The following is a 20,438-nucleotide window of genomic DNA, read 5'->3' as shown; positions in this document are numbered from 1 at the left end:
CAAAGACCAATGTAACATTTCAGGTATAGTCAATCAGAGCAGTAACAAATAAAAGGCCTTACTTTCACTTCCTTTCTTCAGCCTAGAAGTTAAAAGCTTGTGTATTTGACGCAGTAAGTACATCTTATTATTAGGAAAAAACAGCTACCATTTCCTTTTGGGGGCTGGCAGTAATGATAATACACCGGCAAAACGAAGTCACTTTAATAAATGACCAATGCTAAGTTGATATGTCTGATTCACAACAAAATTATCTGACTATTTTCTTAGAATATTCTGGTAAGGCTAAAATGACAGCAATTCAGGAATGTTAGTAGAATGTCTTTTGGATGGCAGCGATGTTCGGCCATCTCAATGACTATATAGATAACAATATTACTTTAACCCGTCAGCTTTTCCTAAGGAAGGGAAAAGTGGTTTGGGAAACTCTTCTTATCTGAGCATTGATGGCCCTTTGAACTTTACTTTTTCATAAAAATTTGAGTAGGAGGAGCAGCACTCCCAAGCTGCAGTTAGATACTCTCTTGTATATCATTTTACTCACTTTAAAGAGGTGAGGAGTCAACCCTGAATGCCCACCGTGGAACCCTGTGTTTGGGGGTTGAAGAGGTCCTATCTGGTGTGCTCACAATTACCCGACAGCCCCACCAGCTGTCCTCGTTGGCCGTGGAGTGTGTAGCAGCAAGCCTGGAGTTTTGAGACCTTGCCTGCTATTAGCTATCAGTCTGACTCCTACAGCAACCCTGCCAGTCTGGTGACTGCAACCCCACTCAACATTTTATATGATGTTAAAAAAAGAGGGGGGTGGTGGGATATAAAATTGCTGCTTTTGGCAAACACTCTTTTAAAAATTCCTGACAAGCTCTGTGCCTTGGTGGATTTTGAAAAAGAAACCAGAACAAAGCAAGCTGTCTTAGGGATCAAAAGCAGATAAATACATATCTCTCTTTTGACAGGCAGTAAGCCTGCCATTTTTCTTTGGAAGTATAATAATAATATCTCTAATGTTCAGTGGCTAGTGCATCAGTTTCCTATTGCTGCTGTAACAAATTACCTCAGACTTAGTGGCTGAAAACAACCTAAGTCAGTCATCATACAGTTCTGAAAGTCACAAGTCCAAAATCAGTTTCACTAGTCGAAAATCAAGGTGTTGGCGGGCCTGCGTTTCTTCTGGAAGCTCTAATGGACGATCTGTTTCTTTCCTTGGCCTTTTCCAACGTCTAGAGGCTGCCTGCATTCCTCGGCTCCTGGCCCCCTTCCTCTGTCTTCAAAGCTAGAGGCACAGCATCGTCTCTCTTTCATGACCTCGGCTTCTGTCCTTCTATCTTTTCTCTGCCTCAGCCTCTCCTACCTCCCTCTCCTGCCCCCCGTGACAGTGATTACACTGGGCTCACCCCAACAATCCCAAGACATTTTCCATCTCAAAATCCGTAACTTCATCACACAGTCCCTTATGCCAGGAAAGGGACATACTCTCAGGTTCTGAGGATTAAGAAGGAGAAATCTTTGAGGAACCACTGTTTAGCCCCCCACTTAGTTCTCCCTCTAAGTTCTTAATTCTTTGCATTGTGTTTTAGATAAAGTGGATGGTCAGGATGAGCCACTTCATACCGAAGAATCCCGCCGTCGATCCAAGTGTAATTAGCCATCAGAAAAAAACAGAAGTAATTCAAACACCAAGTTTCCACACTGGAAATAACGAGCTGACTTTGGTTCAAATCACACAGAATAATGCTTTTAAGGACAAGAAATAATAAAAAATGAAAAAAATCTCAAGGCTTTTCTCTCAATCCCTGCCCTCTACTCCTTACAAGAGGTGAGGGTTGTCGATGTGGGCGGCTGTGGGCGGGAGTGAATCATGTTCTTTCTCCTTTTCCTCACACGATCGCTACCACAATGTTCCAAGACATTTCTTTCAAACATGACTTGTGACAAAGGTTATTCACAGGTGTTGTACCTGTTCTCTTTTACTAGGTGACTCAGAATTCTTACCCAGTGGCCTTCACTCTTTCAAAAGTAAATGATACATACTCTAGTGAAAGAAAAGCTTTTAAGTTAGTGACAGCAATAAAGTGTTTAAGAAACTGTTACAGAGCCTCAGCTGGTCCAGGCTGCATCATAAGGCAACTCGGGCTTATTGAATTGAGATCGTCACTCTTTGAGCAAGTGGAAAGATGCCTCCATTTGCTCTGGAAAATCTACAACAATGCAGATGGTCTGAGCACCACCACTCTATCAACACTTCATGGTCCACCGTGTTCCCCTCCAGTTCAAAGCCTCCACCACAGCCTTCCCAAGGATGGCTCCTCACACTGACTCGGCAGCCAGAGGCCAGATGGTAACATTGTTTTCACCTAGTCCCTGGGCAGAGAGTCGCACATGGAGGGGTCATCCTCTGGGGTAAGGGAAGAGTTAGACCGGATCTATGCCAAGACTTTCCCTAATGGGCACCATGGCAGAGGTCGAAGTCGACACTCGAGAATTCTCATCCCTCCCCGTGGCAGGTCTTTGAATGGGTTTGGCTAGTGCTATGTGCTGAACTCTACCATGTCTTAGAGATACTAAGGGAATAATAACAAGAAAGAAGGGTGCTTTGAATGCATATTGTAATGCATATTGTACCTTGTTATTAAAAAACACAGTTCAGAAATAAGAACAATCAAACCCCATAAGTTTCTACACATAATGGACAACAAAAAGACTGCATTAAAAATCACGCCACAAAAGAAACATATTGTATATTGATTTGACAGAATTACCATAATTACAATTTTTAAATACTCTTAGTATACATACATTTTTAGTGTTAAGCTTCATGCTAAACAACATGTAAGAAGATATTTTTCAGTCTTACAATTTAAATAGCAGAAAGAAACTTCTAGGACCAAAGACTATGCAATAAAGTTTAAGTGGCGCCCTGGCTGGTGCAGCTCAGTGGATTGAGCTTGGGCCTGTGAACCAGATGATCGAGGTTCGATTCCCAGTCAGGGCACATGCCTGGGTTGCATGCCAGTTCCCAGTGGGGGACACATGAGAGGCAACCACACATTGATATTTTTCTCCCTCTCTCCTTCCCTTCCCCTCTAAAGATAAATAAAATCTTAAGAAAAAAGTTTAAGTGGCTATCTTGACGCTTATGCCAGAATTTAGAGTAGTTTGAATACATGGCCAGTATTCTGTACAGGTGTTTTATACAAATGAATTTCACATGATGTGAATAACCACATATTTCATTAGGCACTTCAATAAATACCTCAGCTGGTTATTTCTTTATGTGTAAATCTTAGAAGTTTCTAAATTTAAACCCCAAAACACTATGGTCATATTCTACAAAAAAAAAGATTTGGCTTATTCAGAATTTCAAAATGCCACAAAATACTAGTGACTAAGTGGTTTTTCAGAATTTGGTAACCCTCTCTAAAGATAAATTTAGATTTTTAAAGCTTCAATTTGATTTCACAAAAATTCAGCAAGGACAATTCAGCTTAGCAAGTTATCTTTAAAATTCAGTTTCCATGGCAACAATCACAGGTCCCTGTATACTGCTTTTAAAAAAAATCATTTTTATAAATTTAGTTCCTACAACATCAAAAGCAACAGTTAAATATAACTACCTTACTTTTTTCTTCTTTTATCAGACTTTTTGAACAAGCTGACTTCTCTCTTTTTAATGGACTAACACACCAGATCCCTTGCCTGCTGTTCATTAAGTACAAGCTTAAGGGCAGATAAAACCCCAGTTTCCAAAGTGGCTGCCTGGAAACCCAGACTGTTTGCTGTATGTGTATTATGAGCAAACTAGGATCCAGCCCATTGTGCATAACAGCAAATGTCCTTATAATTTCCTCTGTGTAACTCCCCAGCTTACTCGATGACGTGGGAGGGAGGAGCTCTTACCTGCACATTTCACCCCCTGAGCAATGAGCCCCCACATGAAGTTGGCACAGTATTCACACCAGTGTGGCCCTCTGAACGTATGGACCTGCAAGAGAGTAGAGACAAAGTGGCCAGAGGGAAGCACACAGGTGAGGAGTCCTCTGTCACAGTGCTAGCACACAGACAAGCTTCCGTTAGTCCTGTGGAGGCATCACATGACGATTACATTTGGTGAAACCCTAGTTGAGTAAAACTGACAAGCAGTTAAAATTTCTTTCAGAGTCTGATTTCTTTTTCCTTTTAGAGATGGTGGTAAATCAAATTTACTGCAATTTACTTTTGAAAATAATTTCCACATGGGAATCTTCCAAGTGCTCCCTCCAGCTGTGGGCAGCCTCACGCACGTGTCCTACCAACACTGACACTTTTTGAGCAGCACGACATGGGAAGCGCAGGGAGCGATGCAGAGTGTGTCTGGGTCCTGGGAAGGATTCCGCTGGATACCCACCTTCTGTCCCCTGCGACCACAGTTAGGGGCACAGATGTTGCAGGTGATCCTTAGTGACCGGTCACAACTGAATCATCAAAAAGGGCCAATTTCTCTCCAAAACCACTTGATACTTATTATGTTAGTAAAGAGAATGGATATATTTTATAAACTACAGTTAGTAAGGAACGCTGTTTTAGTGTAGGAATTATTCAGTAATCATTCCCACTCATAAAGGTTGTGCTGCATTTGATTCCTTTATCCCTAAGAAAGGGATCCAGAGAAGAAAGGACTCCAGTGCCAAGACACCCACAGAGGTCTATGCACAGGAAAGAGAAGGGATTCCACCTTAACTCAGATGGAAAAATATTGGTCAAATAGGAAAGCAAGGAACCTAAACCCCAAACACGAGAGACTAAAAAAAAAAACCAAGTATCAATAACACTTTAATATTTCTAAGCAAATATTGGCTGAAAATGCACTCAAGAAGTAAGTTAATGGAAAAGTGAGAGGGAACAAGGAAGTCACGGAGCTGTATCAAGTTATATTTACTTGTGATAATGATTTCCATGATTTCCTCCTGCAGAAGACAGTCATACAAGAGAATGGATATCAGAGTGTGACAATTTGATTCTAACACAGTATCTGCCAAAAACAGATACTGCAAATAATGAACTTCACAGCTAAAGTTGCCATTTTTACTACTGTTCTACTTACGTATCAAACAGGTCTTAGAAACCAAGGAAATGATTTTTAAGAGGTAGAAGTATAGTTCATATATATATATATACACATATATACATATATATGTATATATATATATATCACTCATTTCTCCAAACTTAAGATGCTACTGAATGTAAGACTTACACTAAATGCAAGACACAAGCAGAATGGGGCACAAGTAGGCTTATAGTTATTCATATGAAAAATAATACAATTAATAAATAATAATGTAAGAATAAACTGTTTCCTGTACTCAGAAACATAAACCTACTTTTGCCCCACCCTGTATACTCCATTTAGAAAGACCATGTCAGTTAAATTATGACACGCCACTGATTATAAGATAAACACCAATCTGAGAGATGTTAAAGTGACAAACAGTACATACGAGAATCAATGAAATGTGGTATGTCAGAATTCAATATACTACTACTGGCAAAATATCCATATGCAATGGGTAACCTGGGGCTCATTCCAGTAAGTATGTGTTTGTAACTCTCATTACTGCCAAGTGAACTTGAGCACTAAACATCACGTTGACTTTGAAAAGAAGGCCACAATCCCTTTCATGTCTTTTATGGAAAAGCATCAGGAATGCAGACACAGTTGCTTCTGGATTGTTAATGATGTTTAAAGTCTGTAAATTGCAAGTATTTCCTGAAGTTCCTGAAGCAGAGCCAAGATCAACACCCAGATAGCCTTAGATGCCTTTGGGTTGGTCCACGCTCCTCTGAGTGAATAAAACTGAACAAAGTATGCCATCTTGCTTTACTCTGAGGAGAATGTGTGAAACAGATAGCACTGACTCCTAAAAAGGTTACAGAATCACACATAAATAGCTACAGAATTGTGAAGTTATTTTTAGGGACAGTCTCCGGGACACAAAGTGGCTTCTGGGTTGCCAGATCTCAGGAGAGCCCAGGCTCACGTACTGAGGTGAGGTTAACGAGAAGGCACTGGAAGTGTGCGGGAAGCCCCAGTTTGGTGCGGGCCAGTTATCTCATGGTAAAGGGTCTTAAAGTTACACCAGGAGCACAAAAGCAGGGCAGATCGCGTGAGATCACTTTGGGAACGGCTCTTGCAAATAGCACCGAGTCCTGAGATGTTATATTACAGACCCAGTTCTCCTCCTCCCTTCACAAGAGAAACAGTGAGTGTGGCACTTTGAAAATCTTGGGACCTGTCCCCATACTACGCATGCCGAAGAAGGAGCTGAGCTGGCTGAGCAGGCAAGGATCCCACGGTTGTCTCAGAAAGCAAACTTCAGGAAATTATTTACATACTTCCTTCTTGGACAGCTTTTTATAAAGTGATTTATAAAATCCTGAGTGATTTGGGGCTGCTTTTTGTTGTTTTTAATTTAAAAAAAAACAACAGTTGGAAAGTTTCTTATATAGCTCTCCAAGAAACAGTGGTAGAAATTTGCACTGAAGTTCCAGCAGCCTACAAAACTTCTATTTGTATAATAGGGTTTACCTGAATTCCCTCTTGAATTTTTATATCTAAAATTCTTATTTCTTAGATTTTGTTTTGTGGGCTCTGTGGCTGCACGACACTGGACTGCATTTGTACACATTGAATATTGCAGCCTTTTCCTCTTTTTTATTCTCCCAGAGGTCACCAAAGCAGAGACTTCATTCATTAATCATTTTTATTACTCATAAACATTTGCTAAGTGATGACACATACAAAAATAAAAAGGATATTGGCTCAAGGAATGCATTGTAGGTTTCTCCCATGAAATGCACTGTGAAAATGCTTGACTGGAATTGTGTCTCCCAAGTGTGAGGGAAGCTGGGGGAGGGGCACTCACTGCTCAGGCCTAGGGTGCAACCCATGAGTTGAGTGTTCGGGGATGAGCAGGGTCGGCCAGGGGACCTGCAGAGGTGTTTGTGTTGGAGGGCACATAGGAAAGGCTATTAGAAGGAAACCAAAGGCACACACATGAGCGAAACAATGAGATGTTTCGAGAATTCCAAGGAAGGGTGGGGTGGGAATGGCTGGCAAGGTACGGCATGAGAGGCACACAGGGCCTTCTCCATGCCTACGAATTTATACTTTACCTAACAAGCAAGGCCAGGCCACTGAAGATTTTGAAGGAGAGCAACACAGTCAAGGACAGGGGAAGGGCTGGAAGAAGACGGACTGGGCAGGAGGCTGTGGCAGTGGTCTGGGTAATGGATGATGTGGGTCTGAACTTAGGCAGTGGTGAGGAGAAGGGGTAAAGACCCTGCCCAAGGTGGCTCAGTTGGTTGGAGCATCGTCCCATACACCAAAAGTTTGGGGGTTCAATCCCTAGTCAGGGCACATGCCTAGGATTTGGGTTTGAGCTCCAGTGAGGGCATGAATGTCTGTCTGTCTGTCTCTCTCATCAATAAACATATTTAAAAAAAGAGGGAAGGGGTAAGGAGTTGTATAGGGGGCAGATCAACAGGGCTTGGAGACAGGGAGCGCCCGGGGCCAACTGTTAGGGTTTCAGGCTTGGTGCCTTGGGGAGGATGGCATTAACAGAAGGAACAAAAGTAGAGGAGCAGGTCTGGAAGTGAGTTGGGAGGAAAAAAATGGAGGGAGAGGGAGAGGGAGGGGAGGCTGACTGAAGAGTTCTGTGAAGCAGGAGGTAACTCGTGGAGTGAGGCTCTTGAAGGCATCAAATGAAGACAGGATCCAGGGAAGAGGGAACTGGTTTTGAATAAGAGGAAGATGATTTCCTGTGCTCTGAGGTAGAGGGGAAGTGGGGAAAGGAAGGCTACGCAGGAGTGCTGGGGGCCACTGGAGGTCAGAGAGCTAAGGAAGTTCAAAGTCTGTAGTTATCTATGCATTAGGTCAGCAGTTTAATTACTAAGCCAATAAGGAATTTGGAAAAAGTGGGGAAGAGTGGGGAACAGGAACTGGAACAGGCCAGAAATTCAGAGAAAGGCTGCCGGACTTGAAAGCAAGCTTCTTCCTGAATGACATGAAGTTATACTAGACCAGGATCAAGTGCGTTAAAGAAAAAGCGACAAATAGTCTCTTTTTAAAAGGGTGACTGTGCTAAATTTGAGCTTTACGTGTTTTATTATGCATGCAGTTTTACATAATCAGTGATGTTTATATCATGTTTTACCAATTCAGAAACAGGTATCTTAAAAAATCAGTGGACAAATCACGCAATTCAAAAGAGCCCTCCGGCTGCCCTGCCCCACTGAGCACAGTGGGAACAGGTGCTGCCCCCGCTGCCAGTTCTGTTCACTGCGCGCTATTATATTTGGACTGCCTGTCTTAAAATGACTAAATCAGAATATAATGGGCACTCAGAATACAATAATTAAAAGATCGAAAGTTACACCTTGGGTATTCTTTCTGCTTAGGAGGATGCTAAGAACCTCGGTGGCTCTCACGGGGTCCAGGGGCTCAGGCCAACGCCTGAGACTGTACGGCAGGGCGGCCTTTTCCTAGAAGGCCCCACAGTGTAACAGGTGGCTTTCAGTGATCCTTGGCTGGTCGGCATTCAGAGACTTACGACTATTGATGTCTCTACAACAGATGCAACCAACAGACACTCATTTGGTGACATTTTCCATGTGTCACCTTCAATAGGATTTTAAAATTCTAAATGGCCCCAGACGTGTATATTTCACACATTTGTGTCAGTTTTCTTGTCCCTTCTTCCCCTCCAAGGCTGTCGGCTCTTTCTTCTCCTTCCTGATTAGCTTCTCTTTTTTCCATTCACTAATCCTTAGATGTGAATGAGGAAATCTAATAAGAGAATTGTAGAAGCACTGAATATAAATCAAGAAAATGTATCATCTGTCTTCCCCTTAAAGCCCATTTAGAAAACCAAAACCAAAAACAAAACAAACTTCTGGATTTCTGCCTGTGCTTCTCGTAGTTGAGGCTGATGGGCAGTGGTCTTGTGATGAGCAAGGTGTTAGCAGCATCTTACTTTACCCTATGGCATCCACTAGTCTCTAGTTAATATTTCTCACAGGCAGAAGCTGCCTCTGTGTCTGCTGTTTACTGTGCAGCCTTAATAGCATACACTGGCCTATATGGTGGGAAACATCAATGCCTTCATAAATACTACTACTTGATCAACTCACTAAAAGAGGACTTCTTTGGGGAGGGTGTTTTGGTAAGATACTCCAAAACAGCAATCAGCTTCAGTGTATAACATTATTAATGAGCTCAGGAATGGTCCTGAGTAAAGCAACCTTAAGGTGGCCTCAGACACTTGTTCTAAGCCACCTCCAAAGGTTTTGGTACATCTTGACCAATGACACTGACAGAGTATATGGCATGAATTACACCTTCATGAACAAAGGGCCAAGCAACTAGTCTTAAAGGCCTCTTCTCTTTCACAACCGGAAAATAGACAAACTTTTTACCATGGCATTTGAGATTGCTTTTCACCTGTGAAAAACTCCTTTCACATTATTCACCTTAAAAAGACATGAAAGAGTGGATTCATTAATAGACCCCAACAGAGCCTGGCATAGAGAGGCCCTGGTCAGAACCCAGCTAAAGCGGACAGACAAGGAGGGATGGGCAGACTTCTGAGGGGTCCACATGTCACAGGCTAGGTGCTAAGGGCTGTGCGTCTCCCGCACACTGACCAAGGCAAAAACCTAAGCCATTCTCAACTGGACCCACTGTTATACTGACCAAAACCCTGACTTCTACTTCTCATCATGATTCTGACATTCATATCTCCACTTTGAATGCCAGTAATAGAAACAGCAGAAAAGAAATGCACGCCATGGAAAGAGAAAAAGTTCCAGCCTATCTTCATTATACCTTCCAAGCCATCACAACACTTCCTCTAGAAATAAGCATGAACACAAACAGCCAAGAAGACTGCCTGCAAAGCCTGCTGCAAATGTAAACTAGGCTGGTGGTGACAAGAAAATTAGGGAAATGAAATTTTGTCTCGGAAGTGGGAGCGACATTTCTCGTTTGGGAGGCTCTGACGAGCTGGCGCCCCAGGATGGTATTGGGGGATGATGGGAGAGAGCAGATGATCAAACCCAAAGGCAAAAAATGTAGGTGGGCAGACAGCTGGGCAGGAAAGGTGTTTTTCCCTGTTTTCCATTTTTGTCTTCAGGGCAACCAGGATGTACTCTTTCAAGTATCCAATTTTAGTCTCATCAAGATGGCTTAATTTTGATCCAAAGGATTTGAAATGTAAAATTTTGGTCCTAATTTTGCCACTTCAGTTAAAGTATTTTGGTTAAACTATTAAGCCATGAGGAGCGACTGCATACCATTAGCAACAAATGTACAAAGCTGCGTAGGGATTCCCTGAAACAATAGGTGGGGAGGGGTACTTCAAATAGGAGTAGTGTCTTTAGTATCAAGGCAATGCCTTCTTGTCATTTAGTTAAATCTAATCAGAACTACTAGTGGCTGTAATTCTTGAGGGAAAATCTGTAACAATTAGAGAGGTTTGGATCTGGTTCAACCACCAGGGCTGGCCTCACACAGGCTGCACTCCCCCCCCCCCCCCCCCCCCCCCCACCNCCGCCCCCCCCCCCCCCCCCCCCCCCCCCCGTCCTGACGGATTGCAGGACAGGCAGAGGGAAGGCACCAAGAGTACTGGCTGACACTGTGCTTTATGCACCACTTGGAGCAGGTGAAGGTCAGGAACAGGGGGTGGGCACACCCTCGGGCCAACAGCACTCAGAAAGTGGGAGGCGCTTGGCCTGGAGGCACTGGACGGCAGTGAGGGCCCAGGGGCTAAGAGCAGCTACAGCCAGAAGCTGCCACAGATTCCGCAGGGGAAGCACACAGGGTCTCTGAGAGGCACAACTCAACAACACTAGGAGTTCACACCATCCAAAGTGGCATTTTGAAAAGGATGACAAATGACAGAAAAATCAGTGACATAATGGTTCAAGAGTGAGGAAAGTGTTCAGATTTGAGGAAGATGCCATAAAAAGCCTGCTAGACATGCATTGGTTACACCGCAAATAAATGCTATTCCCTTAAAAAAGGAAAAATAACCTTAGAAAAACACTGGTAGGACATAGTCAGACTATAACAAGATTAGTTTTAACTTTACTAGTAGGGCTACTCCGAAGGGCGATGTAATAATTTAGTTCTGCTCCCACATGAATAACATCGTAAAAAGGTTTTTTGGTTGGTGTATAAAACAGAACCTTAGCCCTGGCTGGTGTAGCTCAGTGGACTGAGCGCGGCCTGCGAACCACACGATTTTGGTTCAATTCCCAATCAGGGCACATGCCTGGGTTGTAGGCCAGTTCCCAGCAGGGGACTCACCAGAGGCAACCATACATTGATATTTCTCTCCCTCTCTCCTTCCCTTCCCCTCTAAAGATAAATAAATAAAATCTTAAAAAAACCCCAGAACCTTAAGTTAACATGTACAGAAAGTAATTATTAATTCCACTCACATAACACATTCACTGTAATTCTAGATTCAGATTTCCTTACGGCCTCCTTGAGGATCTACGTAGCCCCTCCCCTCCCTACCCCAACTCATCCAATCAACATTACCCCTGAGAGGGGAAAGATCTCTACTGTCCCAGCTGAGCTGGTGCGGCGCAGACAGGTGAACCTGCCAGAACACCGAGTTTCGGCGCCGGTGCTCTGCTGGGAGCTGGGAGAGCCGCGCCTGATGCGGAGCATCGGCCTCAACCCAGCCATCGGGCCGTGGGAACACGGCAGTTCTCAAGGCCTCCCCTTTATGTATTTGTTTTGATCGCATTACAAGGTACAGGTGTACAATAAACACTAACAATAAATAAAACCAGTAATTCAAAAAGTATTTTTCATTTAAAACTACGAATGTTTATAGTATTAGAAGACTTGTAAGTTTAATGTTTAGACTTTTTATAAGTTTCAGAAACAAATTTATTTTTTTTAAAGGAGCTCCAGTAAGAACTTTGCTTCTGAATGAAACTGTGGTTAAAGTTTTAAAATGTCAGCTGCCATAACCTCAACATTTCTACTTTGAAAGTTTACATTCGAATATGAGTAATGAAATATCAGCACAGTAAATCAAAGTTCAAAATGTCTGTCTCCTAGTTACAATATGAAAGGATGACAGGAAAATAAATGAATCTATTTGGTTGTGCAATAAAAACTAGTGTACAACCCACAGGTCGGCGTCCGTCTCTGACTACCTCACAGGTGCTGGAACCAAACGCTAGGAGACAAAACACCTCAGACCAGCCCATGTGATCTTCTGACCCACAATTCCACGAAGTCAAGACTGTACTAATATTAACATTTCAACACAATCAGGTTTCAATTTCTCTTTGACTTGGTTTTAAATTTGTCATCTAATGAAGTTTACTGTTAAAGTGTTATGAATTAAAGTATTTCTACGTTAGAAAAAAGGTTTGACTAAAATGCACAAGCAATTATTAAACTGTGTAGCTAAAACCCCTCCTAAAGGTCCAGTAAAAGAGATCCAGATTTTTTGTTGTTTCTCTTCTCTTTCATTGATTGCTGCTCTTATCTGTAATATTTCCTTCCTTCTGTTACTTGGTTTAATCAGTTCTTCTCATTCTAGATTCTTAAGGTAGAGCTTAGCTCTTTAAGACCCTTTTTTTCTTTCCTAAAATAAGCATTTAATGGGAAAGATTTCACTACACACATTATTTTAGCCATATTCCAGGGATTTTGACATGATGTATTCTTCTTTCTGTAATGTCCCTTGTGATTTCTTTAATCCATGAGTTGTTCAGCAGTAAACTGCTTAATTTCTAAATATGTGGGGAAATTCTCAGATGTTTTTGATTTTGAAATTAACTCTGTTGTGGTGAGAGAATATGCTGAGTGTGATTCCAACCCTGGTACATTCACTGGTACTGGGTTTACGGCCCGGGCTGTTTTCTGTACTGGTGACTCTGCCACGTTCACTTGCACAGTGCCCTCGATATCCCGCTGTTGCCGAGCAGAACTTCACATAAATATCACTTATGCCAGATGGTTGACACTGTTGTTCAAGGCTTCTATGGCCTTACTAATTCTCTATTCTGTTTGTCTACTTGTTCTACCATTGAGAGAGAAGTAGGAAATCTCCACCTATAATTGTGGGTTATCTATCTCACTTTTCAATTCAGTTTTGCTTTACGTATTTTAAACCTCTATTATTAGATGCATAAATTTTAATCCCAATAATATTTCTTCTCTGAAAACTGTGTTTAGTATAAATATAGCCACTCTTAATTTCTTTGAATTAATGTCTATATGGTACATCTTATTCTTTTCTGTCTGTGTTTTATATTCACAGCAGGTTCCTCCGGGACGGCTGTAGTTGGAGACTGCCTTTTGAACCCAGTCCGACCACCTCTGCCTTTAATGGCGTGTGGGGCCATGTCCATGTAATGTTACTATCAATACGACTGGGCTTGAACCTGACACCTCACTTTTGTTTCTTATATAGTGTTCCACTTGTTCTTTGTTCCTTTTCTTTCCTGTACACTTCTGAATGGTATGTATTTAATGAATCCATTTTGTTTCTACTATTAACAAAACTTTTATTCTTTAGAGTTTGTGCTAAGAGTTACAATATATATTTTGGCTTTTCAGTCTACATAGAAATAGTATTACACTGCTGCAGGCCCAGGTGTATAGAACCTAAGACAGCAGACTCCCCACCCCCAACCCCGTGCTGTGCGCTATTGTTGTCATCTATGTTATCTGCACAAATTACATAATATATTACTATTTTTGCTTTAAACAGTCAATTATCTTTTAATAGCACTAAAATGAAGAAAAGCCATTTTTTACACTTACCCATGTGTTCAACATTTCTGGCATTTTTTATTCTTTTGTATAGACCTAAACTTCCATCTGGTATTATTTTCCTTTTGTGTCTGAAGAACCTCCTTTAATACTCTAGTAGTATAGGTTCACCTAATTGCCTTCTTTTGTTTAAAAAACAAATATTTTTGTTTTTCTGGGCTTCAGTTTCTCCATGTGTAAAATAATATTAACTTAATCAGAAATTTTCCGTGTCCCTATACAGGCTGAATGGTTAAGGATTCCTTTGTCACTGTGCCCGACAGGCACACCTCTCCCAGCGGAGTGTTACATCAACCTTGTTGTATTCAGTAGGTTGTATCCTAGAATCTTATAACTGGTGATTTCACCTGTCATTTAATCTAGTGGACATTTCCGATTTTTTAGCCACACAAAATAAATGTCTAATCTTTGGGTAACACTCCTCAGTCTGCGTGAACCGTGCGGAACTGGCCTATCCCCAGCTCCCGGGGAGAGTATGTGACCTAGACCTAAGCCAGTAAACACGCTCTGCTCTCCCGAAACCAGAGCTACTGGTTTAGAGAAGGGCCTATCGCTACCTGGGGGACCGCCTGCCAGGCCCAGACCCTTTGCTCAGTCTGTCACTGCAGCCGACCAGAACCTGAGAAGGCCTAGAGCCAAACCTTTGCCAGCCATCTTGTCACCAGGAGTCTAAATATGAAAACAGAGCTTGAAGACAGAGCTCTGGTGGCATTAAGTTCCTGGATCAACTAACACGGGACTTTTCCTACTATGTGAGCCAGTAATTTCCCTTTATTGCCTTAGAGTGCAGTGGAAAGTCTCCTATCTGTTCCAACAAAGGTTATAAATATCAGCAATGGGTTCCAAATGGATTTTTTAAGACACACTGAAGCGATGTCACACAATATTGGAGTAACAAGCTATAAAAGCAACTATCAAGGCCAAATCACATGACTTCTAGAGAAGGACCTACCCTCTTTCTGAACAAGGGCACTACCCGAGCCTGTGAGGCAGAGCCGCAAGCACTGGTTAGGGTGTGGCGCATGTTAAGAGCTGGAACTCCAAACAAAGGGGGTTCTACAGAAGAGAAAGAGTGAGCCTGACATTTCTGGCCTGATTTGGGCAACTCTATTCACGTGGATGGTCAAAACATCATCTCTACCTCACACGGCTGACTGGAGGACATCAGTCAACATGACAAAAACCCTCTGGTTCCCATGGCCTGAAAACGGACATATTATTTTCTCTTTAATTGTTACATCTGAATAACACTTTAAAAAAACACATCCAAGTTCTGTTTTTGCTCCTCAAAGACTATAAAAACAGAGAAAATACGTAGTTGATAATATTCTCCAGAAGTGTTACACTGCTGAACTCTTTCCCCTTCCTTTCCTAACTTTCCTATTTTGCAATCTTAAGATAATTTAAGAGAGTAAATCTGGGGGAAATCCACTGGTGTTTTGGTGTTTATCAGAAATATAATTTGTGGCAGTTTCCCAGATGCCAGCATTACTGTGGTAAACTATTTAAGAAAGAAAAATCAGTACTTGCATACATTCTCTTTACTTCAATGTATCTTCTTTAGACCTTTATTCCACCTCCCCCCCCTCGGTACATACACGTCTTCTCTCTGCCCTCTGGGCTCTTTGATGAAGGCAATGATATTTTTGTGTCATGTGCTACTGCGTACGAATAACGAACGCTGACTAACGGCGGTAATGAGTGTACTGAGATAACAGGGAACTTGACAAGACAGACAACAACTGAGGTAAGATATTATGACAGGTACATCTCTGGGCACATGCCCTGACAATCTTATTAAAGTCACCGGAGGCCTCACTCCTCCGTGAGACTCTTCATCCTCAGAGGAATGTTGACATAGTGGGTCATGAAGATGAAGGATCACAGTACAGTCTGTCAATTAAACAAGGTTTTGAAAAAGAGGTATGAAATATTACATATGTATCTCTCCTATTAATTTAAAAAGTAGGCAGAATAGAATTAACACTTGCTCCTTAGTTAAATCGGGGAGAACAGATAGATGATACAAGTGACTATAAAAGTTGCCCATAAAGAACCAACATATCCCAAAGGTGGGAAAAACCAATCCTTGGGGGTTACTGTGTAGACACATAAACTAAAGTATTAGGAGAGTGGAATTTTGGAAGAAGTGACTTTCTAAAATTATGTGTTCTTCCTAGGGGTACTCATCCTTGACTTGTTATGGCGTTGGGAGTCACGTGCCAGGCCGGCTCTCTGCTTTGGTATGCATTTTAGAAATACCAAATTTCCTAAAACATTCAGTCAGGAAGATGGACATACATGCTGGAAGGAATGGATGCCACCTCCCATGCAGTTGTCTGTCGGGGCCTCAGATGAAGACACTGGTTGGGAATAAGAGAACGAGGACAGGTTCTGTGTGAGATGGAGCCAGGGCCCCTCCTCAAGTGTTTGAGAGTGGCAACCCTACATCTTAATTTCAAAGGCTGGCCTGAGGTTTGGGTTTTTAAAAAAATTTTTTGGTTTTTAATTCCATAAAAGAAATAGTACACTTAGTACTTCTACTAATAGCTTCTTCGTGAGAGAGACAAACCTGTAAATCTCTCCCCAAATTTAAACTACTAAGATTTGTTTAATTCCACAAAAGAAATAGGCCACCCAATAAATTCCACTAACAACCTCCAAATAAGAAAGGCAAACTTCCAAATGTCCCTCCAAATTTTAAAGCAACAAGAGCAAAAATAGACATGGAGACTCCATGTAATGATGAATCTTCTACAAAGCAAAGGAAACAACCAGTGGAGTTAAAAGGCAACCTACTGCTGGACCACAAGGTAGTCTTATTTTTAAGTTCTTTGGGGAACCTCCATACTGTTTTTCTTACTCGCTATATCAATTTATATTTGCACCAACAGTGCACAAGGCTTCCCTCTTCTCCACATCCTCATCAACACTGGTTATCTTCTATCTTTTTGATAAAAATCACTCTAACCAGTGTGAGGTGATGTCTCACTGTGGTTTTGATTTGTATTTCCCTGATGACTAGATATGTTGAGCAGCTTTTCATGCACCTGTTGGCAATTTGTAAAATCTTCTTTTGAGAATGTCTGGTCAAGGTCTTTGTCCATTTTAAAATTGGATTATTTGGGGTTTTACTATCAAGTTGTATGAGTTCTTTATATATTTTGGATACTAACCCCTTATGAGATATATGCTTTGCATATAACTTCTTCTATTCTATAGGTTGCCTTTCAGTCTGCTGACTTTTTCCTTTGCTGTACAGAAGCTCTTTAGTTTGATGGAATCCCACTTGTCTTTTTTTGCTTTTGTTGCCCATACTTTGGTGTCATCCAAAAACCCACTGCCCAGACCAGAGTCAAGAAACTTTCTTCCTATGTCTTCTTCTGGTATTTTGGGGGGCTCTAGAGCTTATATTTAAGTCTTTATTCTGATTTTTGAGTTGATTTTTGAGGTAAGAGACCAATTTTATTCTTTTGTATGTGGATATCCAGTTTTCCCAACAGCATTTATTGAGGAGACTGTTGTTTCCCCAACCTGTTTTTGGTGCCCTTGTTGAAGATCAGTTGACTACAGATGTATGGACTTTTTTCTTGGGCTTTCTATTCTGTTCCATTAGTCTATATGTCTGTTTTAATACTGTTTTCATTACTATAGCTTTGTAATATATTTTGAAATCAGAAAGTGTGATGTTTCTAGCTTTGTTCTTCTTGCTTAATGTTGTGCTGGCTATTTGGGGTCTTTTGTAGCTCCATATGAATTTTAGAATTGTCTTTTCTATTTCTGTAGAATGTGTCTTTGGGGTTTTGATAAAAATTGCATTGATTCTGTAGATCACTTTAGGTAGAATGACCATATTAGCAATATTCTTCCAACCCAGGAAATCATGGGTTTCTCTTGAGTTAAGTATAGCATTTTAAATTCTCCAGCCCCATAAAATATCTATGAAGATGTATAAGCACCTATGTGCCAACTAGCAAGAATCTTGTGAAATGTTTCTTTCTGGATTGTTAATGGTAGGCAGTAACCTTTCCAATGACCTTAATGGTCTAGATTTGCACTTGAGGTATCATAACCAGCCCCCCAGCCAGAATTACAAGGCATAGGAACGACACACAGGGCTGATATTGAGAGGGCCGCAGTGGTGAGGGGGAGTACCGAGGCCTGGGAGGAAGTGTGTGCTGAGCACCAGCAGGGGCAGAAGTAGAGAGCAGAGTAGTCTGTGTTCACTGTTTTTGGCTTCTACAGCATCTGATAAGTATTCTCCCAGACAGCAACAGAAACACAGGGCCTACGGGGACTTTACACGGTCTTGTCCAGTTTCCTACCTTCATCGGCCCTCTACAAGTCTGACTGCCCTAGGTGGAAATAATCCCCGTTCCATACTGATCTTTATTTTTATCTTTTCTTGCAAGTCACCGCATTAAGAATCAGGAATTGCATGTGTGTGTACACATATATATATGAACACACACACATATATATGTGTATATCAAACCTATTTGGAGAAAAACATTTTTCCTTTAAAATGTTAATTCTGGACACTCCATGTTCACATATATATATAGGAGAAGCGATGGTGAGTGACATTATAGCTGAGGCTTAATAACGTGACACCCCAGGTTGCCTTTTCCATTTCATCATATTGCATTTAACTTATTTTATATTACTGTTAATTAAAACAATATTCAAATTACTAAGTGCTTAAAATGTGAACACAGACACTGCTGTCAAGTATAAGATAACATGATATTTGGGTTTTATTTCATTTAAACTCACATTGAGTTTGATTTTTTAAAAGCCCATTTGTAACAACATAGGTCTTAAGATGAAAAGAATCTACTTCTGTGTTGGGATTTCCAGCCGCTTCACAATAACCACCACCCAGGTCCCCCCGTCGCACTGTGTGCTCATTTACTAATTGTTCAGCAGAGGCTGCTCGAGCTTCTACAACGCACTTTATTAATATGAATGTGCAGACAGGTGAAGGAAGAATGGAGGGGGAAGAGAAGCCGGGGACACGGGAGGCTCGGCCCCTGAATATGACATTTCACTGACTGGTAATGTAACTAGTTTTAAAAAAGTCTTTAATATATAGTTTATTTTGATTCTTACTAAAATGTCTCTATATAGGCCTTACTACAATTTTAATAAGGGAAAACAATATATTAACAAATTGAATATTTCTCATATAATTGAATCAGAAAATTTTACAGCTGTAAGACAACTTACAGATCACATAGTTTAACTCCAAATTTCATGCTACATCTATTTGTTTGTTGGTTCATTTCATATTCTCAAATGTGAATCAAATGAAGGCCACAGGACTTGAATTTGTCTGTATCCTCAAAATGAAAGAAAAGACCACTCTTAGCAGGAAAGCTGGCTCTTCCTTCCCGTCAGTTTATCAGATGCAGAATGGCTGGTCTGTTGGCCGGGACTGACAGGTTCACTAGCACTGCTCTATCCCAATAGGTCTTGAATTAGTAACTTCACTAAATATTACAAGGTTCACCTGATAGTGTTTTAATTGCAGTATCAATTCACATTTCAGGATTCACTGCTTTCATATTATCTTGGCAGCAATTAAATCTATTAATATGTTCCATTTTTCATTTATATGCATAATGCAAGTATCTGAACCTCTAAAATCAACCAGTCACCAAAGACAACCTTAAACAATATTTTAAGTATCTGCTCACTAAACTCATATTTTAAAGTATCTACTCACTAAAATTCTTAATGTTGTTTTTTTTGTTTAATTTGCCCAAGTAGCCAGGTATCTGTCATCATTATTATATGTAATCTTGATTTTATTTTATAGAGCTACCTGAATATACCAAATGAAACACTGAATACTTCCATTTGGAGGGTGTAAAGGAAACACAGAGGATTATACCGTATTCTGTGGTGCATGAAAACGCAACTGCTCTTATGTAACCAGCGCTGCCTGGGAGCTAAGGAAGGAGCAAGAGCTCTCCTCAGCCCCCACAGTCATGCCCAGCTTCCCCCCTGCATCGTGGCCTCTACAAATGGGCAAGAAAAACCGTCTTGGTATGGATTCAAGGAAAAAATCCATTTAGGGGTAATATGTAATAACAACAATAGTGGCTACCAGGAAACTCAATTTTTTTCCAATGTAGAAGCAGAGGTTTAGAGAGATGAAGACATCTGCCAAGGTCACACAAATAATAAGCAAGTTCCTGAGGGCAATGGCTGGAAGTTAGTTGTCATTCTGTCCAGAGAGCCTCAGATGTGGGGCGTACTTAGTGCTGGTGGGGTGCGTGTGTCTCACTTCTAATGTCGGAAGTCTTCTGTTTAGTTTCAAGTCTGCTCCAGAAATGAGCTCGCTTCCTCCTTCTCAAGTTAGGATGGGGACAGTTCTTAAAATGAGGTCGAGTGACAATTATTTTCTAAGTTATGTTGACAACTTATAGGTTAATATTCTCTTTAGAAAGTAGTACATTTATTTTTAAAATGATGCCCCCCAAGAGAGACAATGATCTTTCTTGCAATCAATTCTTTATCAAATCCTCATAAGTAACAATAGAAAAAAAAAGACCATGTTACATAACATAGCAAAATGGGAAGCCTTCCTATA

The 20,438-nt window shown here is 41.1% G+C and overlaps 1 protein-coding gene across 3 annotated transcripts in view; it reads right to left on the bottom strand.

Annotated features, from left to right (window-relative positions):
- The window catches only part of CHN1 (chimerin 1), a 158,915-nt gene that overhangs the window by 18,661 nt on the left and 119,816 nt on the right, over positions 1-20,438 (bottom strand). For all 3 annotated transcript variants that reach the window (XM_037044415.1, XM_037044416.1, XM_037044417.1), the window contains one exon: positions 3,898-3,982. In XM_037044415.1, the coding sequence (XP_036900310.1) occupies positions 3,898-3,982 (85 nt within the window). The remainder of the gene's footprint in view (positions 1-3,897; positions 3,983-20,438) is intronic.

This window comes from Sturnira hondurensis, unplaced genomic scaffold (assembly GCF_014824575.4).
Source record: "Sturnira hondurensis isolate 20B ecotype Veracruz unplaced genomic scaffold, ASM1482457v3 Scaffold0004136, whole genome shotgun sequence".
Classification (NCBI taxonomy): Eukaryota; Metazoa; Chordata; class Mammalia; order Chiroptera; family Phyllostomidae; genus Sturnira; species Sturnira hondurensis.
Note: the sequence above shows the minus strand (reverse complement) of the source record. Positions and strands in the feature narration are given on the sequence as shown.